Source organism: Amphiprion ocellaris, chromosome 6 (genome assembly GCF_022539595.1).
Source record: "Amphiprion ocellaris isolate individual 3 ecotype Okinawa chromosome 6, ASM2253959v1, whole genome shotgun sequence".
NCBI classification, from domain to species: Eukaryota; Metazoa; Chordata; class Actinopteri; family Pomacentridae; genus Amphiprion; species Amphiprion ocellaris.
This window is the reverse complement of record NC_072771.1, coordinates 20,349,530-20,364,571: the sequence shown is the minus strand read 5'-3', so window position 1 is coordinate 20,364,571 and position 15,042 is coordinate 20,349,530. Positions and strand designations below refer to the sequence as shown.

The 15,042-nt window shown below is 40.3% G+C and overlaps 3 protein-coding genes across 3 annotated transcripts in view; all 3 read left to right on the top strand.

The window, feature by feature from the left end:
- The window catches only part of LOC111578650 (phosphatidylethanolamine-binding protein 4), a 54,505-nt gene extending 53,747 nt beyond the window's left edge, over nt 1-758 (top strand). The window contains exon 7 of the mRNA XM_023285559.3: nt 12-758. Coding sequence (XP_023141327.2) covers nt 12-103 — 92 coding nt within the window. The 3' untranslated portion in view covers nt 104-758. The remainder of the gene's footprint in view (nt 1-11) is intronic.
- A 3,405-nt stretch (nt 759-4,163) lies between these two features.
- Nucleotides 4,164-14,356, top strand: egr3 (early growth response 3). The gene is given in 3 exon segments (XM_023285553.3): nt 4,164-5,945; nt 8,555-9,613; nt 9,616-14,356. Coding segments are annotated over 3 exon segments (1,311 nt in total). The 5' UTR covers nt 4,164-5,791; the 3' UTR covers nt 9,714-14,356.
- Nucleotides 14,357-14,575: 219 nt separating this feature from the next.
- The window catches only part of bin3 (bridging integrator 3), a 31,447-nt gene continuing 30,980 nt past the window's right edge, over nt 14,576-15,042 (top strand). The window contains exon 1 of the mRNA XM_023285574.3: nt 14,576-14,686. Within this exon, the coding sequence (XP_023141342.1) occupies nt 14,679-14,686 (8 nt within the window). The 5' untranslated portion in view covers nt 14,576-14,678. The remainder of the gene's footprint in view (nt 14,687-15,042) is intronic.

Sequence of the window (15,042 nt, the reverse complement as noted above, 5' to 3'; positions counted from 1 at the left end):
TGAACCCTCAGGTAAATGGGATTTTCAGGCCTTCATCGAAAGATTTGATCTGGGGGAGCCTGTTGCTGTTGTGCAGTTTCTCACCCAAAACTACAAAGACTGAGGGATGCTCAGATGCCTGAAATGGAGGAAGTAAAATCTGTTAGCACAATATTATAGAATAAGATGTTTCCCCACTTTTCCTGTTTCTCTGCTTTCCCTGTTCCCTTGCTTAAGCAGCACAAATTCTTCAAAGCTTGCACACATCAGCCACTTTTGCCCCTATCTTATCGTTGACTTAGAAAGAGACTTCCTCCTTGTGTTACATCAGCTGCTTGGTTTTGATGTTGCCCCGTATCTCTGTCACGTGGTCTGGAGGGAAGGATTCCTGTGATAGATTCTGACTTCGCTGGGGATTTCTTATTAGTTTCCGAACACCGTCGACAAGAGAAGGAAGACCGCCTGATATCACAACTCAGTGTGGAAAGAGTTGATTCTAATTCAGGGGCGGAAACACGTCAGGGCCAAAAAAAGGAAGTGGGAGGTGAAACCGAGACCGCAACACAGCCGGATGCCGCAGTGGAACTTGAACCAAAATACTCTGCAGAGTGACAGGACAGGGGAGGGGCTGTAGGGCCTGTCATGTACTGAGGGAAGGGAACTTGCTGTTTGTGTAATTGTTTATCATATTTCCATTGACCACTCTTACCACAACTGGAAACAATGAGTTACTTTCAGGTTCTTGATTGATTTTTCGGAAGTAAAGAAAATGCTCCATCTGAATGTGTCCTTGAGTGTAACTTTGGGACGATGAACCCGTTCTGAACTTGCATAAGCGCCTCACCTGGCAGGTCTGTAGAGGATGATGCAGATAAACTTTTCAACCCTTTTACAGTGAGATACTTTTCAGACTTCACGGGTCTTTGTAGAGGGTGGGTCAGAGTACCCCCCATGAGGAATATTGGTTTCTAACCAGCAACTCTCCTCTGGGAGTGGTTTGTATCAATACCCCAGATGTCTGAAAAAGGCTGGATTTACATGAATGACTTTGATGTTCTGATGATCAATCTTTAGTTGGTGGTTTCATTGACCCTAATTTGGTGTTTCATCAGTGGGCAAGGCAGGAGTAGGTAATGGAGGTTTTTGTTCCTTTGGTGGTTAAGCCAGCCTTGGTAAACCCCTATGTGCCCTCCCCGTGAACTCTGGGAGATCATTGATCAAATTGTCCTGCATTTGCTTTGTTTGCCTCCCCGACTTAGCAGTCAAAGCCGCTGCGTCCACAAACAAAACAACCAAAACAATGCACATAAGCACACAGTTAGTCAGAGAATCCATTGCTTTTGAACAAACGTTAAGTATCCGTCAGTTGGAATATTGCTCTTGACCCTGATTTACCCATCTTATTTGACTTATGAAATCACATTTTTAACAATTGGCAAGTGGAGTATAATTCCACACTCATCGTGGAGCATGCCAAGTGGGAGAGCATTCTTCCAAAAACCACCTACTTGAATCCATCAGTACACCATTGAAATGCCAAGATTTGTACTTCCAAATACACTGTGCATTTTTTTTCTTCTTTATATCTTGGAGATATCCTGCCAAAACAGCTGGATTTTGCCACTCAGCTTCCTTGAATGTGTTTATTTTTACTCCAAATGTCAGGAGAGTTGAAATATGATTAAGAAAAATTGACAGCTGTAGTTCAACGCTGTGCACTAGATTGCCTTCACTGATAATATAGCTTGTCGCATCCCCCGATGGTATGGGAAAGGCATTTATTATTTTTGTAATTTATTCAAACTTACGTTAATTAAAAGGAATTTGTATAATCAATTCAATTGCCTAACCGGCACTAAGTGATCTAATATGCATGATGACTCGAGTCCCCATTGTTCTTTTCTCTTTACTGCTGAAGAAGAGCAGGAGATTTATTTCACTGGAGAATTTCTGCAGTTCCTCACTTGTTGTGAGCAGTGGCAAAATGAATTTGAGTGTGACATCTGTTCAATGCATGTCAACAATATGGCCTGCTGACCACTGTGCACATTTATTTACTGCGCTTTTGACCTCAACAGACTGGTATTGTCCTGCAAATCTGACTGCAGAGATTTAGCGCAGCTCAGTCCACCTGGAGATTTGAGTTCTGCCTCTGAATAAAATTCACATAAATATCCACGTTTTTAGGCGCTGTTGAACACATGTCTACATTCACTAGCAAGGAGTGCAGAATTTTAAAATGCACCTTTTGACCTCTAAAGATTTTTGCTAATGTATCTGCGCTGGCTTTGTTTCTTAAATGCATGTTTTTATCCCTCCTAATAACTGTGGAAAAAAAATGAAACTACATGCAGGCGGCAGGCTGAGTACAAGCTTAATGGTTTCAACTGGAACTACTGCAAGCGACTGGACTCAATAGAAAGCTAAATGAAATGCCTTTATGGATGATGGGATAAAAATGAAGCAAAAAGCTTCAGTACATTTTATTATTTTCTCCTAAGAAAATGCACAATATGTAACCATTAGAGTTTTTTATGGTCAAAAGTTGTCATCATGTTAAAAGCAGGTTATTCCTTCTTTAGCTTCATTGAAATCAGATATTGTGCAAAGGATAAAGTCAAAATTTGATGCTTGTCTTTTTCAATAAAAGGATGTAAGTGCTTCAAAAAGACCATTTGGGGATATCAGGCTTCCACAGTACTAGCCAGTGGTAACAGTAGGCTAACTTTGGAACAATGTACTTATTTGGGCACCACTATCAACAGATTTGACTGGAACAATCAGCTGATAATCATTTCCCTCCTGCTTGTTGTAAGTATTGCAGGATACAAAGTCATAATAACAGCAGATACATTTGTATAAGTAGTAAAATAGTAAAATAAGTTATGTAAAGTTACTGTAACTGGGAACATTTTAACTTTCCAGCTCCTTCAGCAGCATCAAGGAACACCACTTTTAGCCTTCCCCCATGAAGCTTGGAAAAAAAACAAAATCTCATTTGACTATGCATCCACAGTGCCTGGGAAGTTTTCCACTGTGCTTTGAAATGAGCCTGTGCTTCCATGGAATCCCTGTATGCAAAGGAGCCTGGGACGCTACCGTCAAAGAGATCTAATGCCACAAGCCGTTGACAAGTGCTGCAGCCCTGCCCCATGTGACCCGGCTCACAGTCGAGGAAATAAGCCTGCAACAGGTAGGTGTTCCAGCTGGCCTGGCCAACTTTCCAACCACAAAGCCACGCACACACTGTTCTCCTGAGGACACACTCTATAGCATAGTGAGTCCTCAACCACACCTGAGGGGCTTCTCCCATCGGGTTGCATCCATAAATACAACAGTTGAGGCAGGCTTTTCCACAGATCTTCTGCTACATTGATTAACCTGGAGAAACTTAATGGGTTGGACAAAATAACAGGAACAGCAGACAAGATAATGCAATCTGATGCAAATATCCTGCTATAAATTCACCTTTTGGAAGCTTACAGTGTAATATTTACATACTTTAACTGTAAACTAAATTGTAACTAAGCATATCTAATGCATTAATGGCTTTCTTTGATATACAATTATCAGAATGTGTTTCACTTTTTAACATCACTCTGAGCAGTTTCTATACTGTTATAATGTTTAAAACTAAATGTCAGGCAAATATGACCTTCACTGTGTGAAAAGCTAAAACAAGAAAAATAGATGTATAAATAAATATAAAATCCTCAATATTTTTAAGGGCTGATACTAAGTGTATAAATGTAGAGGAACATCTTGCAACTTTTGGCTTCAACTCTCCGCAGCTCAGACATACAAAAGATGATCTTAACTTATGTTGCCTTTTGACCTGGACCAATGTACAAAATGTGATTCAGTGAACAAGTTTAGGGAATGAGTCAGGATGAGGTAGATGATGAAGTCAAAATAGAAAATCTATCTTGAGACAGTCATATGTCTAAATTTAATTTGGAATCAAGTCAATCAAGGTCATTATTTTTGTTTATTTTGCTGATTGAAGGTCCAAGAAGACAAACCAGACACACTGAGAGGACTCTGCTCAGCCCACTGCCACGGCAAACAGACACTCATAAAACACACAAGCACACGGAGGACTTGCCTGTGGTAATGACACACACAAGATCACTGGCTGCTCTGTTTGTGTAAGCCCCCTAAACACCGAGCATGATTCAGACTAATTCTCCCACACACTCTGTTTACACTTCTGGTTCATTGAGGTACTATTAATTTCTCAGGTCTGAATATTGGAGCACTGACATTTCATTGAGAATTTTCTGAGAATTTTGCAAAAGCTTGTATTTCAATTGTTACAACTACAGCAGAAAAAGTTCACGTAAAGTTAAGCAAACCTCCCTTAAACTAATATTTAGGAGTCCAAACGTTTGTAACTCTGATGTGACACGTGAAAGCTGTGCATGACCCCACAGGCTTTGAGTTCTCTCAGCTTTTTGTGTAACAAACAAAATTACAGGGGGATATTTTTGAAACATTATAAGGCAACTAGTTTAGGTATTTTTTCACAAGTTGGTGAAAAGCGAGCCATGACGCTTTGTCCACTGTCATGTCTTTAAACGTCTGTGGCTTCCGATCACTTTTCCACTACTACTTCACCCGGAACTCACATGTCCAAATACAGACACAAAGGGGCGGGGCCGGACACTGCCTTATTTGGAGTTTCCACTTAAGCGGTCATTTGGGCTCCAAGTCAAAGCAAGCTTGTGGATTTACAGAGAGCTTGCAATATTTACAAACGATTAATTCCGTCAATTACTGCCTTTGTATAGCGATGATGCTGCATGGAAGGGAGTTTTAAACCTGTTCTGTGCAACACAGGTCAACACAAAATGTGTGTGCACTCAGTAGGAGAGGAATGAGAGCATTCAGACTATCCAAAGTCATTTGTCAAACTGAACTTTTTTGGACAAAACAAGCCTGGACGTAAAACAAGCATTTATAGTTTTCAGTTTTTGGTCTGGTTTGGTAAAATTAACAGAACTAACAGTATACAGGCCAAACTTGTGACATAAAGTAGGCCAGTCTTTTGTAAGAATGACAGTCCCTATAGCCACAACACACTTTCTTTCCCTCTCTCACACACATAGCAGCACACAGATGAATAACTAGCTCGCTGTGTGCCTGATAGTCCACTAAAGGCATCATGAGGAGTGACAATAATAAAGATAACACGCTGTTGAATCACCGTGTTTTCCACAAGGACGGGAACGCTGGATAGCCACCGGTTCATCCCTGAAGAAGGACGCAGCTGGAGGTGTCATGTAGATTTAGTAAACTTTGTAGCTATCTCTCTGTCGGAGCCTTTTGCCTCCACTGTAGTTTCCACAGACTGACGCGCGGAGAGCCTGGCGCTGGGCGCCCATGTCCATATATGGTCATCTACGTCACGCAAATGTTCCATCCCCCTATTTAATACAGGCAGACTGGAGTCCCCTATCCAGCTCCAATAGAGCAAGTAGAGCTGCTCTTGTGCAACCAACACCACCACCTCCTCCATTGATTCACAGACTTCAAATTCCCCCACAAGCAGCCCATCAGCTTCCACAGTGATCAGATTAATAACAACAATAGCCTGTGATCACACAGGGGGAGATAACCGGCGCTGCTCATCCTCCGCGGGATACTTGGATAGCTACAGCACCAGGATCCATCCCTGCTCCTGTCTCCTGTTTTTTTTTTCACGCCCGATCCACACCTGTGTTTTCGACTTTGAGAGCACCCGGTGTTTTTGTGTAACTACTTGGATACCTGCGCGTTGTGCTTCATAAATGTCGGACTGAATATATCTGCTATGACAGGGAAACTAGCGGACAAGATCCCTCTTACCATGAGCAGTTTAATAAACACGATCCCTGACAGTCTCTACCCAGAAGAGGACATCCCGACGTCTATGAATATTTTCACCAGTACGGAATCTATTAACCACTATTCACAGATGAACACAGGTAAGATTTTCTTCTACTTTTTTTGCGTGTGTGCGTTTTGATTAAAGTGCTTCAAAGTGCGTCGTGCGGGGACGGCAACAGTTGTCTTCGGGCTTGTAGAGCACCTGTTTGCGCTCTGGCTGTCGCGCGTACAGGCAGATTCCCGTAGCACACTTTTTCGGGGTCAGGTGTAACATTGCCCTGTGTGCAGGGGATGCACATTAAAATCATTCACTTTCAGGTTCATCGTGTAATTTTTTAAAAAAAATCTCTTTTTATTATTTTAAATCTATTGTCTGTAGCCGATATGCCAGAATTTCAAACAGAACGTGAAAAAGCCAGCCTCGTCATTCGCATTAAAACAAACAAAAAAAGCATAATTTGAGAAATTACATTTAAGTATCTACATGTGGCGTTTAGTGATTTTAATTCTTGCGTGTTTGAGGAAATGTCTTGATATGAATGGCTGTGAAAAGGCTGTTTTATGCGAAGTCCATTAAAAACGCGTTCGGCTCCTGCCTGAAAATGAAATCTACACACTATGAGAAGATGTGTTTCATTAGGCTTTGTGGTTAAGCTACAGTGTCCCTTATTTACTAATCTAATCCACCTGCAAACATGGGTCAACTACTTTAGACAATGACTTTCATTCACAACTCTATTAACATGTCAGATTGGCTTTTAGTAGGCGTGTGTGGCTGCTGCTTTCCACTATATGAAACACGTTGGAGCGCCAGGCCCGTGAACCGTCTTATATTCCTTAAATTCCGAGGCCGGAGATATTGATTGATTTATTGCTTAGACCAGATTAATGTATATTTGCGTTTAATTCAGCTGCCGACCCCAAAGATGACTCGTTAGTTCGGCTCAGTGTCATAGATTGGCATTAAATCAATCACTCAGTGTACAGATTCACCTTCTGAGGTGATGGGTCAATGTTGCAGGAAAAAACAGCAAAATCTCCGGTTTCCTGGTGTGGCTGAGAAGATGCGGTGACTGTGATTTGCTTTTATCGTGTACAACTCATCATTCTTATACTCAGATTTTTTTTTTTAAATGTTTACAAATTAAAACATCACATGAGTTTGAATTTAACCTGGAATATTTTTTCCCTGCTTTATGTCAGAAGTGTGCGTTTAAATTATCCCAGCGGCAGGTGGTACAAATAATATGGTTTTTGTAATGTGAATTAAATATAGACGACTTTAAGTCCCTGGCACGCATGTGACGTATTCAATTATTCTACTAACACGGTTGTAAAACATATTTTATTTGACCTCAGACGGGAGAGTTTTTTAAAAATGAATAAAACTTATTAGGAAAAAGGGATGTGACAGATTACAGTGTGTGATGCTGGTTTAATTACGTCTCATCCTCCTGAAATTCACATGATAAACTATACATTCTGTATATAGCCTTCACATTTTTTTCTTATCTATGCTATTTTGAGCAATTAACAGTTATAGGTTTTGAAAGGATCATGCTGTGATTTTACAGGTGAAGCAGGTGTGTGCTGTGCTCTTCAGTACTGACCTACAAGAAAAGAGTGATGACTTTATTTGGTGCCCTTCATTCTGTTTAGAAAAAAATCCCATTACTCAAAATACCTCCAAAAGACTAAACATTTAGAGTAAAATACATTAATATCAAATGAGTCTTGTTTTCTAAATGTCACATCCAAAAATATTTTAAGAAGTGCCACAAGTGTCATTGTTCCTATGAATCTCACATGTTAAATGGTATCGTGCAATGCACATAATTTGTGTTTTGTTTCATTATGATTTGCCTTCAGCCAAACTCCAGCAGCCTGTAATTACTGGGAGTGAAAATATATGCAGGAGTGTATATGATTCCCTGCAAATGAAATGAGTAGTCTATTTTAACTTCTGTTTAAGAGAGAATTCTCCCCAGACGTCTTGCATTTAACCTTCAGAGAATAATCAGCACATATATGTGTCCCCATTAAGCAACATGACATTTTTTAGAATAGGTTAAATGTGTGAATGTATTTTTGGGGGGGTCAAGTGTAAGATATGTACAAATAAAATATCAAATACATTTATGAAATTTGATAGGAACACTTAGATTTCCTCCCAGATGTTCTTTGTTGCAAATGTGTTTTGAATGCTTGAGCGTGATAGATGTGGCGTCTGCCTTATAATCCACCCTGCTGTGAAGAAATCAAATCTTGCCATTCAGTTTGGCTGTCCTCCTGAGGGACACAATGACTGGATCAAAGGGGGTGTTTAGGTCTTGATTTATGAGAGCTTGTGGGATCTGAGAGAGAGAGAGACACCACTCTCTCAGATGCAGCAGTCAGTCACTTAACTTACAGGTCTGACAGCGTTCACATTTCTTTATGAACTGTATGGGACTTCTTTTATTTTTGATCTTTTGTAGCCTTTTACAGAATTATGCAGAAAAGCTGAATTTTGGACAAACCTGGAACTGTCACTTAAAGTTCATACAGCCTAACAAAGTGAATTTTCTAGACTTTTTTTTTCACAACTTGTGCCACATTGTCACCGTCGCAGGCTTTTCTCCTCAAATGACTGCATTTCATGTTAATGTGTGAACAATCACATGGATGATTTATTCATGTTCTGTGTTTTTGTCTGTTTTTAATCTAGATAATATCATGGATCTGGGCATGGGGAACGAGAAAGCAACTTCAGAGATTCAGTATGGATCCAGCTTCCAGTCCAACCGCAGCGGGCAGACTGTCACCTATCTGGGGAAGTTTGCCTTTGACACTCCTCCTTCAGGTGGCATCGGTGGCTCCGGCTGGTGCTCTGATAACAACATCATCAGCCTCGTCAGTGCAGGGATCCTAGGTGTTTCTCCATCCCCCGGCACTGTAACGACGCAGACATCATCCTCCGCAGCCAGCATGGGCGGACAGACGTCAGATATGGAGCAGGTATACGGTCCGCCACTGCCTGCATATTCCACCTGCAGTGACCTGTACCAGGATCAGGTCTCCTTCCACCACAGTCCTGCCACCAGCACGGCTCTAGCCTACCCTGGCAATGACTATCATTCCACATCCAAAGCCTCCATGGATGGCAGCCTTTTCTCCATGATCCCCGACTACAACCTTTTCCATCATCAGGGGGAGGTTGGCGTGATGGAGCACAAGCCCTTCCAGACCATGGACCCCATCCGAGTCAACCCTCCGCCTATCACGCCCCTGGAGACCATCAGAGCGTTCAAAGACAAGCAGCAGATTCACCCAGGTTTCATCGGCGGGCAGCAGCACCCGCCTCAGCACCACCCCCCGCCACAGACTCTCACCCTTAAACCCATCCGACCGCGGAAGTACCCCAACCGGCCCAGCAAAACCCCCGTCCACGAACGGCCGCACGCCTGTCCGGCAGAGAACTGTGACAGACGCTTCTCGCGCTCGGACGAGCTCACACGTCACCTTCGCATCCACACAGGTCACAAACCCTTCCAGTGCCGAATATGCATGCGCTCCTTCAGCCGGAGTGACCATCTGACCACGCACATTCGCACGCACACAGGTGAGAAACCCTTCTCCTGTGAGTTCTGTGGACGCAAATTTGCCAGGAGTGACGAGCGAAAGAGACATGCAAAGGTTCACCTGAAACAGAAGGACAAGAAGCCAGCTGACAAGAGCAGTGGGGCAGCTGGGAGCCACAGCTCGCCGCCCAGCTCCTGTGGTGGGCCAACAGTGGGAACATCATGACCGTCACTGCGTGCACATGGACTGGACCCTCACCACACACCATAAAGAGACTTAGGAAGAAGGGATCACGTCCACTATGAGATAAATGGGTGACTCTTTTCCTCTCTTTTACACCCCTGCTCTTTTCAGTTCCTTCTATTTTGAGATGGATGCCTTTAGTTTAAGTCCGAGGGGAAAGGCTGCTACTGCGCCCTTCTCTTTTAAGCAACTCAGAGCCTCAGCTACTGTAACACAGTGCCAACACAAAGAAGAGCACTTTGGCACATTCTGTCCAAACGGCCACTGTGTATCTATAGGTTTTTGGGGTGGATACACTTTTGTAAATTTTACAGAAATTTTCTAAATTGGAAGGAAGCCAGAATCCATCACAGGGGTCGAAACAGACACATTTATATTGGAGCTCAGTTAAAGGGTGAGTTGTCTGGGATGTATGCATTAATTTTATTAGGCTGTTTAAAAGTGCAATTGGTTATATTTGCGTATCGTCATGGATACCTTATTAGTGGCACTTGACTGTCTTTTTGTTGTTTTTGTTGAGGTGTAGTGTTTTTATTTTCTATTTGAATGTTGTTCTCTTAAAAGAATGTGCCAAATGTATTGTGGTGATACAGCCAACCTTGTTCTTATTATTGTGCCTGACATTTGCCAAACGTAACGGTGGCATCAGCTTAGCACAAATGTTGAGTTTAGAGGAAAGATCTGATTCATTCCCCACATTACAGATGTAGATTTACCTGCACAGTTTGGTTAAATCTAGATAATGACTGACTGGGTGACACACAGCAACAAACCGATGTCTTGTCTCGTTACCTGTACTTATAAAACAAACAGGCCTGCAGCAACGGATGCCTTTGCCAATACTTATTTATTTGTAGTCACTGTGAGACACTGTGTATTTTTGTTGCCTTTTTATATGGTTGCTTTATGTGGGGTTACCGGATATATTTCTGTTGCTGTTTTTTTTTTTTTTTTTTTAAAGCTCACCAATACTGTTCATTTTTCAGTTTTTTTTTAGTTCTGCAATTATATGCAATATAGTCATGACATATGCCACCAACCTGTAAATCAAATTACCTAAGAGCACAGTTAGACAGACTGAGCTACTTAAATAAAGAACACTGGGTTGCAAACCAGCAGTATATGAAAGCAAAGAGGAAAAAGGATGGAGATGAATGAGCCCCCTTGTCTGTGCTTCACAGTGTAAAAAGACTAAATTACTTGGTTTAAGTCGCCAAAAGATGAGCAGTATATGGTAAGAGAAAAATAAAAATGTCCAAATCCATGTTTACATCTTTTCTAATACAGAGAGACTGAGCTGTAAGTAAGGTGTTGTTGTTTTTGTACAGTATACAAATATGTATGCAGGTAGCTACGGTAGAAGTTTCACTTTTGTACTCAAATGTCAAATGCACCATAATTCAGTATTAAATTGTGCATATATGTGCATGCCTTCATGCACACTATGTAAATACAAATGTCTGCATAAACAAGAACTTTCAATTGACTGAATGCTTGTGCAGAATGTGTCTTAAAGCTTTTAGTAATGTAGTTATAATACAGAATATTTTGTTGTCCTATAGGTCATCGCAAAAATTTCTGGAGCACTACAGTCGTGCCAAATATGGTGTGCTATCTTCCATTTAAAAAGAATAATAGCATTTGCACCATCTGTATGCTTTAAAGTGGAAACTGGTTTAAGGAAGCACTAATGTGTTCTCTGAATAAATGACAACATTTTTTTTACATTTTGTGTATCTCCATTATAGCAATATCAGTTATTTTAATTAACACATCTTCCCTACTGCATTAAAAAAAAAACACTGGTTGTTCTTGGATAGATGTTCTCCCAAATGATTGGATCATTTTGTGAACAAAATACGTTAGAGGGCAATGCAAGAAAAAGAAAGGAAAAAAAGCTCATGTTATATTTTTGCTTGCTTACTTAGCCTTCTACTGATAGAAGGAAACATGTTTTCTTTTCACTCAATTAAACATTTTGTATAGGCTCCTTTCTTCCAATTGATTTACTTGGATCTTAAGTGTATTATAATAATAATATTTAAAAACATCACCACAAAAATCACATTCGATAAAACTTTGTTTTTTCTTGAAATATTGTTTTCCCTTAATACTGGAAAGCAGCCATGCTTTTCTTTTCCCTCCAAGACTTTATTATGGCTCTGTGGAGCAAATGAAAAACATCATAAGTGAGATACTAATCCAACGTTTTCATCCAGTGCAGTGAATTTATTACTGTTTTGGTTAAAACCAATTGAAACGGTCGAAAAATCAGAATGAGAAAAGAACAAGACTGTAAATACTGAAGTATTTACTTTTGTCAGGGTCAGCATGAAACACAAATGGCAAACACATCAACACTGCAGTCATCAAACGAGAAAGAGTTGAAGAAATGTTTTTTGAATAATGACCTTGTCAATGTTGTAGGATAATTTCAGATTTTGTTAGAAATCTTAAATGAATTCTCAAATACCACCTGAAACTCACCTGTTTTAAAAGAAACATGCTTCTTTCCATTTGTTTGATTATAATATTTCTCATAATTGGCTGTGTTTCACACTATTACAAAATTTATGCTTCAAGTGAGATGAAAAATTTATATCAGCATTTTTAACCACTGGAAAAAAACTCAAACTGGTCAGCAGACACAGCAATCAGGCTTAAAGAGAAGAGGAACTGACTAAAGCAAAGGGCAAAAGAAAGGTTTAGGAAAGCAGTGCCACAGAGAACACAGTGCATACAGAAGTGAGCTTCCAAGGCCACACTTTCCCTTTCCTGTAACAAACCGTTTTCACTGCTGAGCTTCCTGGCAAGTGTCCACTTATTTTCCAATTAATTTGGCCTCAGAGAGTCTTTTCTCAACTCATCTACATGGTTAAATGAACAGACCTCCTTGCACTTTTTGAGATAGTTTCAAAGTTCACATAGCCTCTAACATTTAACTGTAAATCAATAGTTTTGTATCATAGAAATCCATCCCTCTACTGAACGGATGAACATTGACTACGAAACTTTTCTGATCCAACTTAGTAAAATGCAGCTGAAATTAATATCGCAACTCAAGAAACTCCAAAACAAGTTCCCAGATTGAGACATTACATTACCTTCTTATCTCTAATCCCACATAATTATCTTAATACTAACAACTCATTTTCAAACGTTAGGCTGGAATTTGTCAGGTTAAATCTTGCAGTGAGTCATGGCTTCTAATCTCACCTTGTGGATTCAGCACAAAAGAGTGTATACGGTACACAAGGTGATGAAGAAACAACCGAAATGTTTATCTTTACTGTTTATCTGTAATAATTTGATGTTAGACGTTGATCATTTTACACTCTGGATTAGTGAGAATTTAATTGACCAAAAGCTATGCTCTCCTCTAAGAGAAAACTGTGTTTATGTTGCTTTGTGTTAAAGAACGATGCAGAGTAAGGCGGAGACTACACCAAACTATTTCCTCATCTAAATGAAGCCATGTAATTACAAGTTTGCAAACTCAGTATTTCATCAGTCTTACTGTGTCTGTCACTTTTGCTTTGTGACATTTTTGTAATGGGCAGATGGATTTTGTAAAATTTATATGATCCCCTCTATCCCCTAATATAGTTTGGCGGTTGAACAATAATACAGGCTGCACTGTGTTCTCCTGAACAGTAATCTGTGTAATGTGTGAATGCTATACATATACATCAATGACTTGTGAAGCTCAGAAACAACCTCCCTCTTAATAACGCTTCTCCGGGAATAATTTATGTTATGTTTTTTTATGTTCTATCGTCCAAAAGTGGGCGGCTGAAAGCTCTGAAATTGGAATTTGCCTCATTTTCGTCCTCTGCTCCATGTTGGATCTGAGCCAACATCAGCAGCCATCTTTGTGCCAAACTGGGTTGCAGGGTTGGCTGATCAAAAACAATACATGATGAGAACTCCACAGGAGCAACAAATCATAAATGTGACCTCCGTCTGCTTGCAGCTGAAGGCAGCCTTGTGCTAATGTTTGTGTGTAACTGTTTGATTTAGTCTCCGTGAAGTTGGCCTCAGGCAAGGCCGTAGGCTTGGGCTCACTCATGACAACTAATAATTGTAGGATTTTTTTTTTTTTTAAAAAGAAAAAATGCTCATGTTCGAAGAGATTTCAATAATGTGTAGATATTATAGGCTACTCATGTCATCTTATGGACTACAGGGTGGCTTCAGGGATTTTGTGGTCTTCAACAGTGACACTGGTGTTCAGATGGAGTCGATACTCACTGTTTTCTGTTGTGTTGTGTTTCCTTTCATTACAGTATATCCTCATGTTTGCATGTGCACGGAAATGTTCCAAAGTGCTACCCTCGGATGCGGTGGGTGGTGCTCATTTCTTTATTATGCATGAAAATAAAAGTCACATTGGGTGAAATGGGATAAACCTGACAACAATGCAAGACAATTGGAAACACACACTGGGATAACTGTTCTGTTGGCTTTTTTGTTAAAGAAAACAAGGGGTCTTGTTTAAAATGTTGTGGATGTCTTTAGCCTATTTCATGTTTTTATTACCTTATAATAAGGTCCTTTTATGATGAGCTAACTATTGAAATGAATTTTACTATATCCTTGTGATGGGGAGATGTGCTCCCCTGTTTACTTGGCACTTCAGTTTGTTGTAATGCAATTGTTTTGTTATTTCTATGTAAGTACTTGAATAAAGAAAAATATAACTTGCTTTCAGTTTACTTTCGTCTCTACGTGTGCGCGCGCACACGCACGTCAGCGCAAAACACACCGATTCAAATTAAAACCACAAATATTATTTTAAAATGTTTTATATGTGATTATAATTACATTAACATATGAGTGCGACTATTTTTTAGTTTAGTTAAAAAAATAAAAATAAATAAAAAAAATAACTTCCATGGAGGAAACGCGAGCGGCTCAGCTCCGCTCCGTACTTCCTGGTTAGTGCTCGACTGTTGGGTGGTAAACAGGGATGATTCTCGGAAGATAATAAAACTACCAGACGAAACCGGAGTAAAAGTTCACTCAAAATGAGCTGGTATGTATCGTGGCTACATCGGTAACGTCTTATGTTAGAAAAAAATATAACTTGAACGGATTCATTCACAATAATTTCGTATTGCCTTGTCGACCGGTCTCCGGCTAATTCCTGGAAGCGCTACACAGCCAGTACAGTGGAGCAGGAGTTAGCTGTAGCTCGTTAAACTCAGGAGCTCACAAATAAAACCTCTCGTAGTGATCTTTTTGTGCTCGTCTGAGGGGCTAGTTTGCACAAAGCAGTTTCAATTAAACACTGTATAAAAGCGACAGTTGCTGCAGACTGTCAGGTTAGCTAACTTCGATGTTTGACAAAGTCGTGTAACTACTTGTACTAAATCTGTTTGCTAGCTGTTA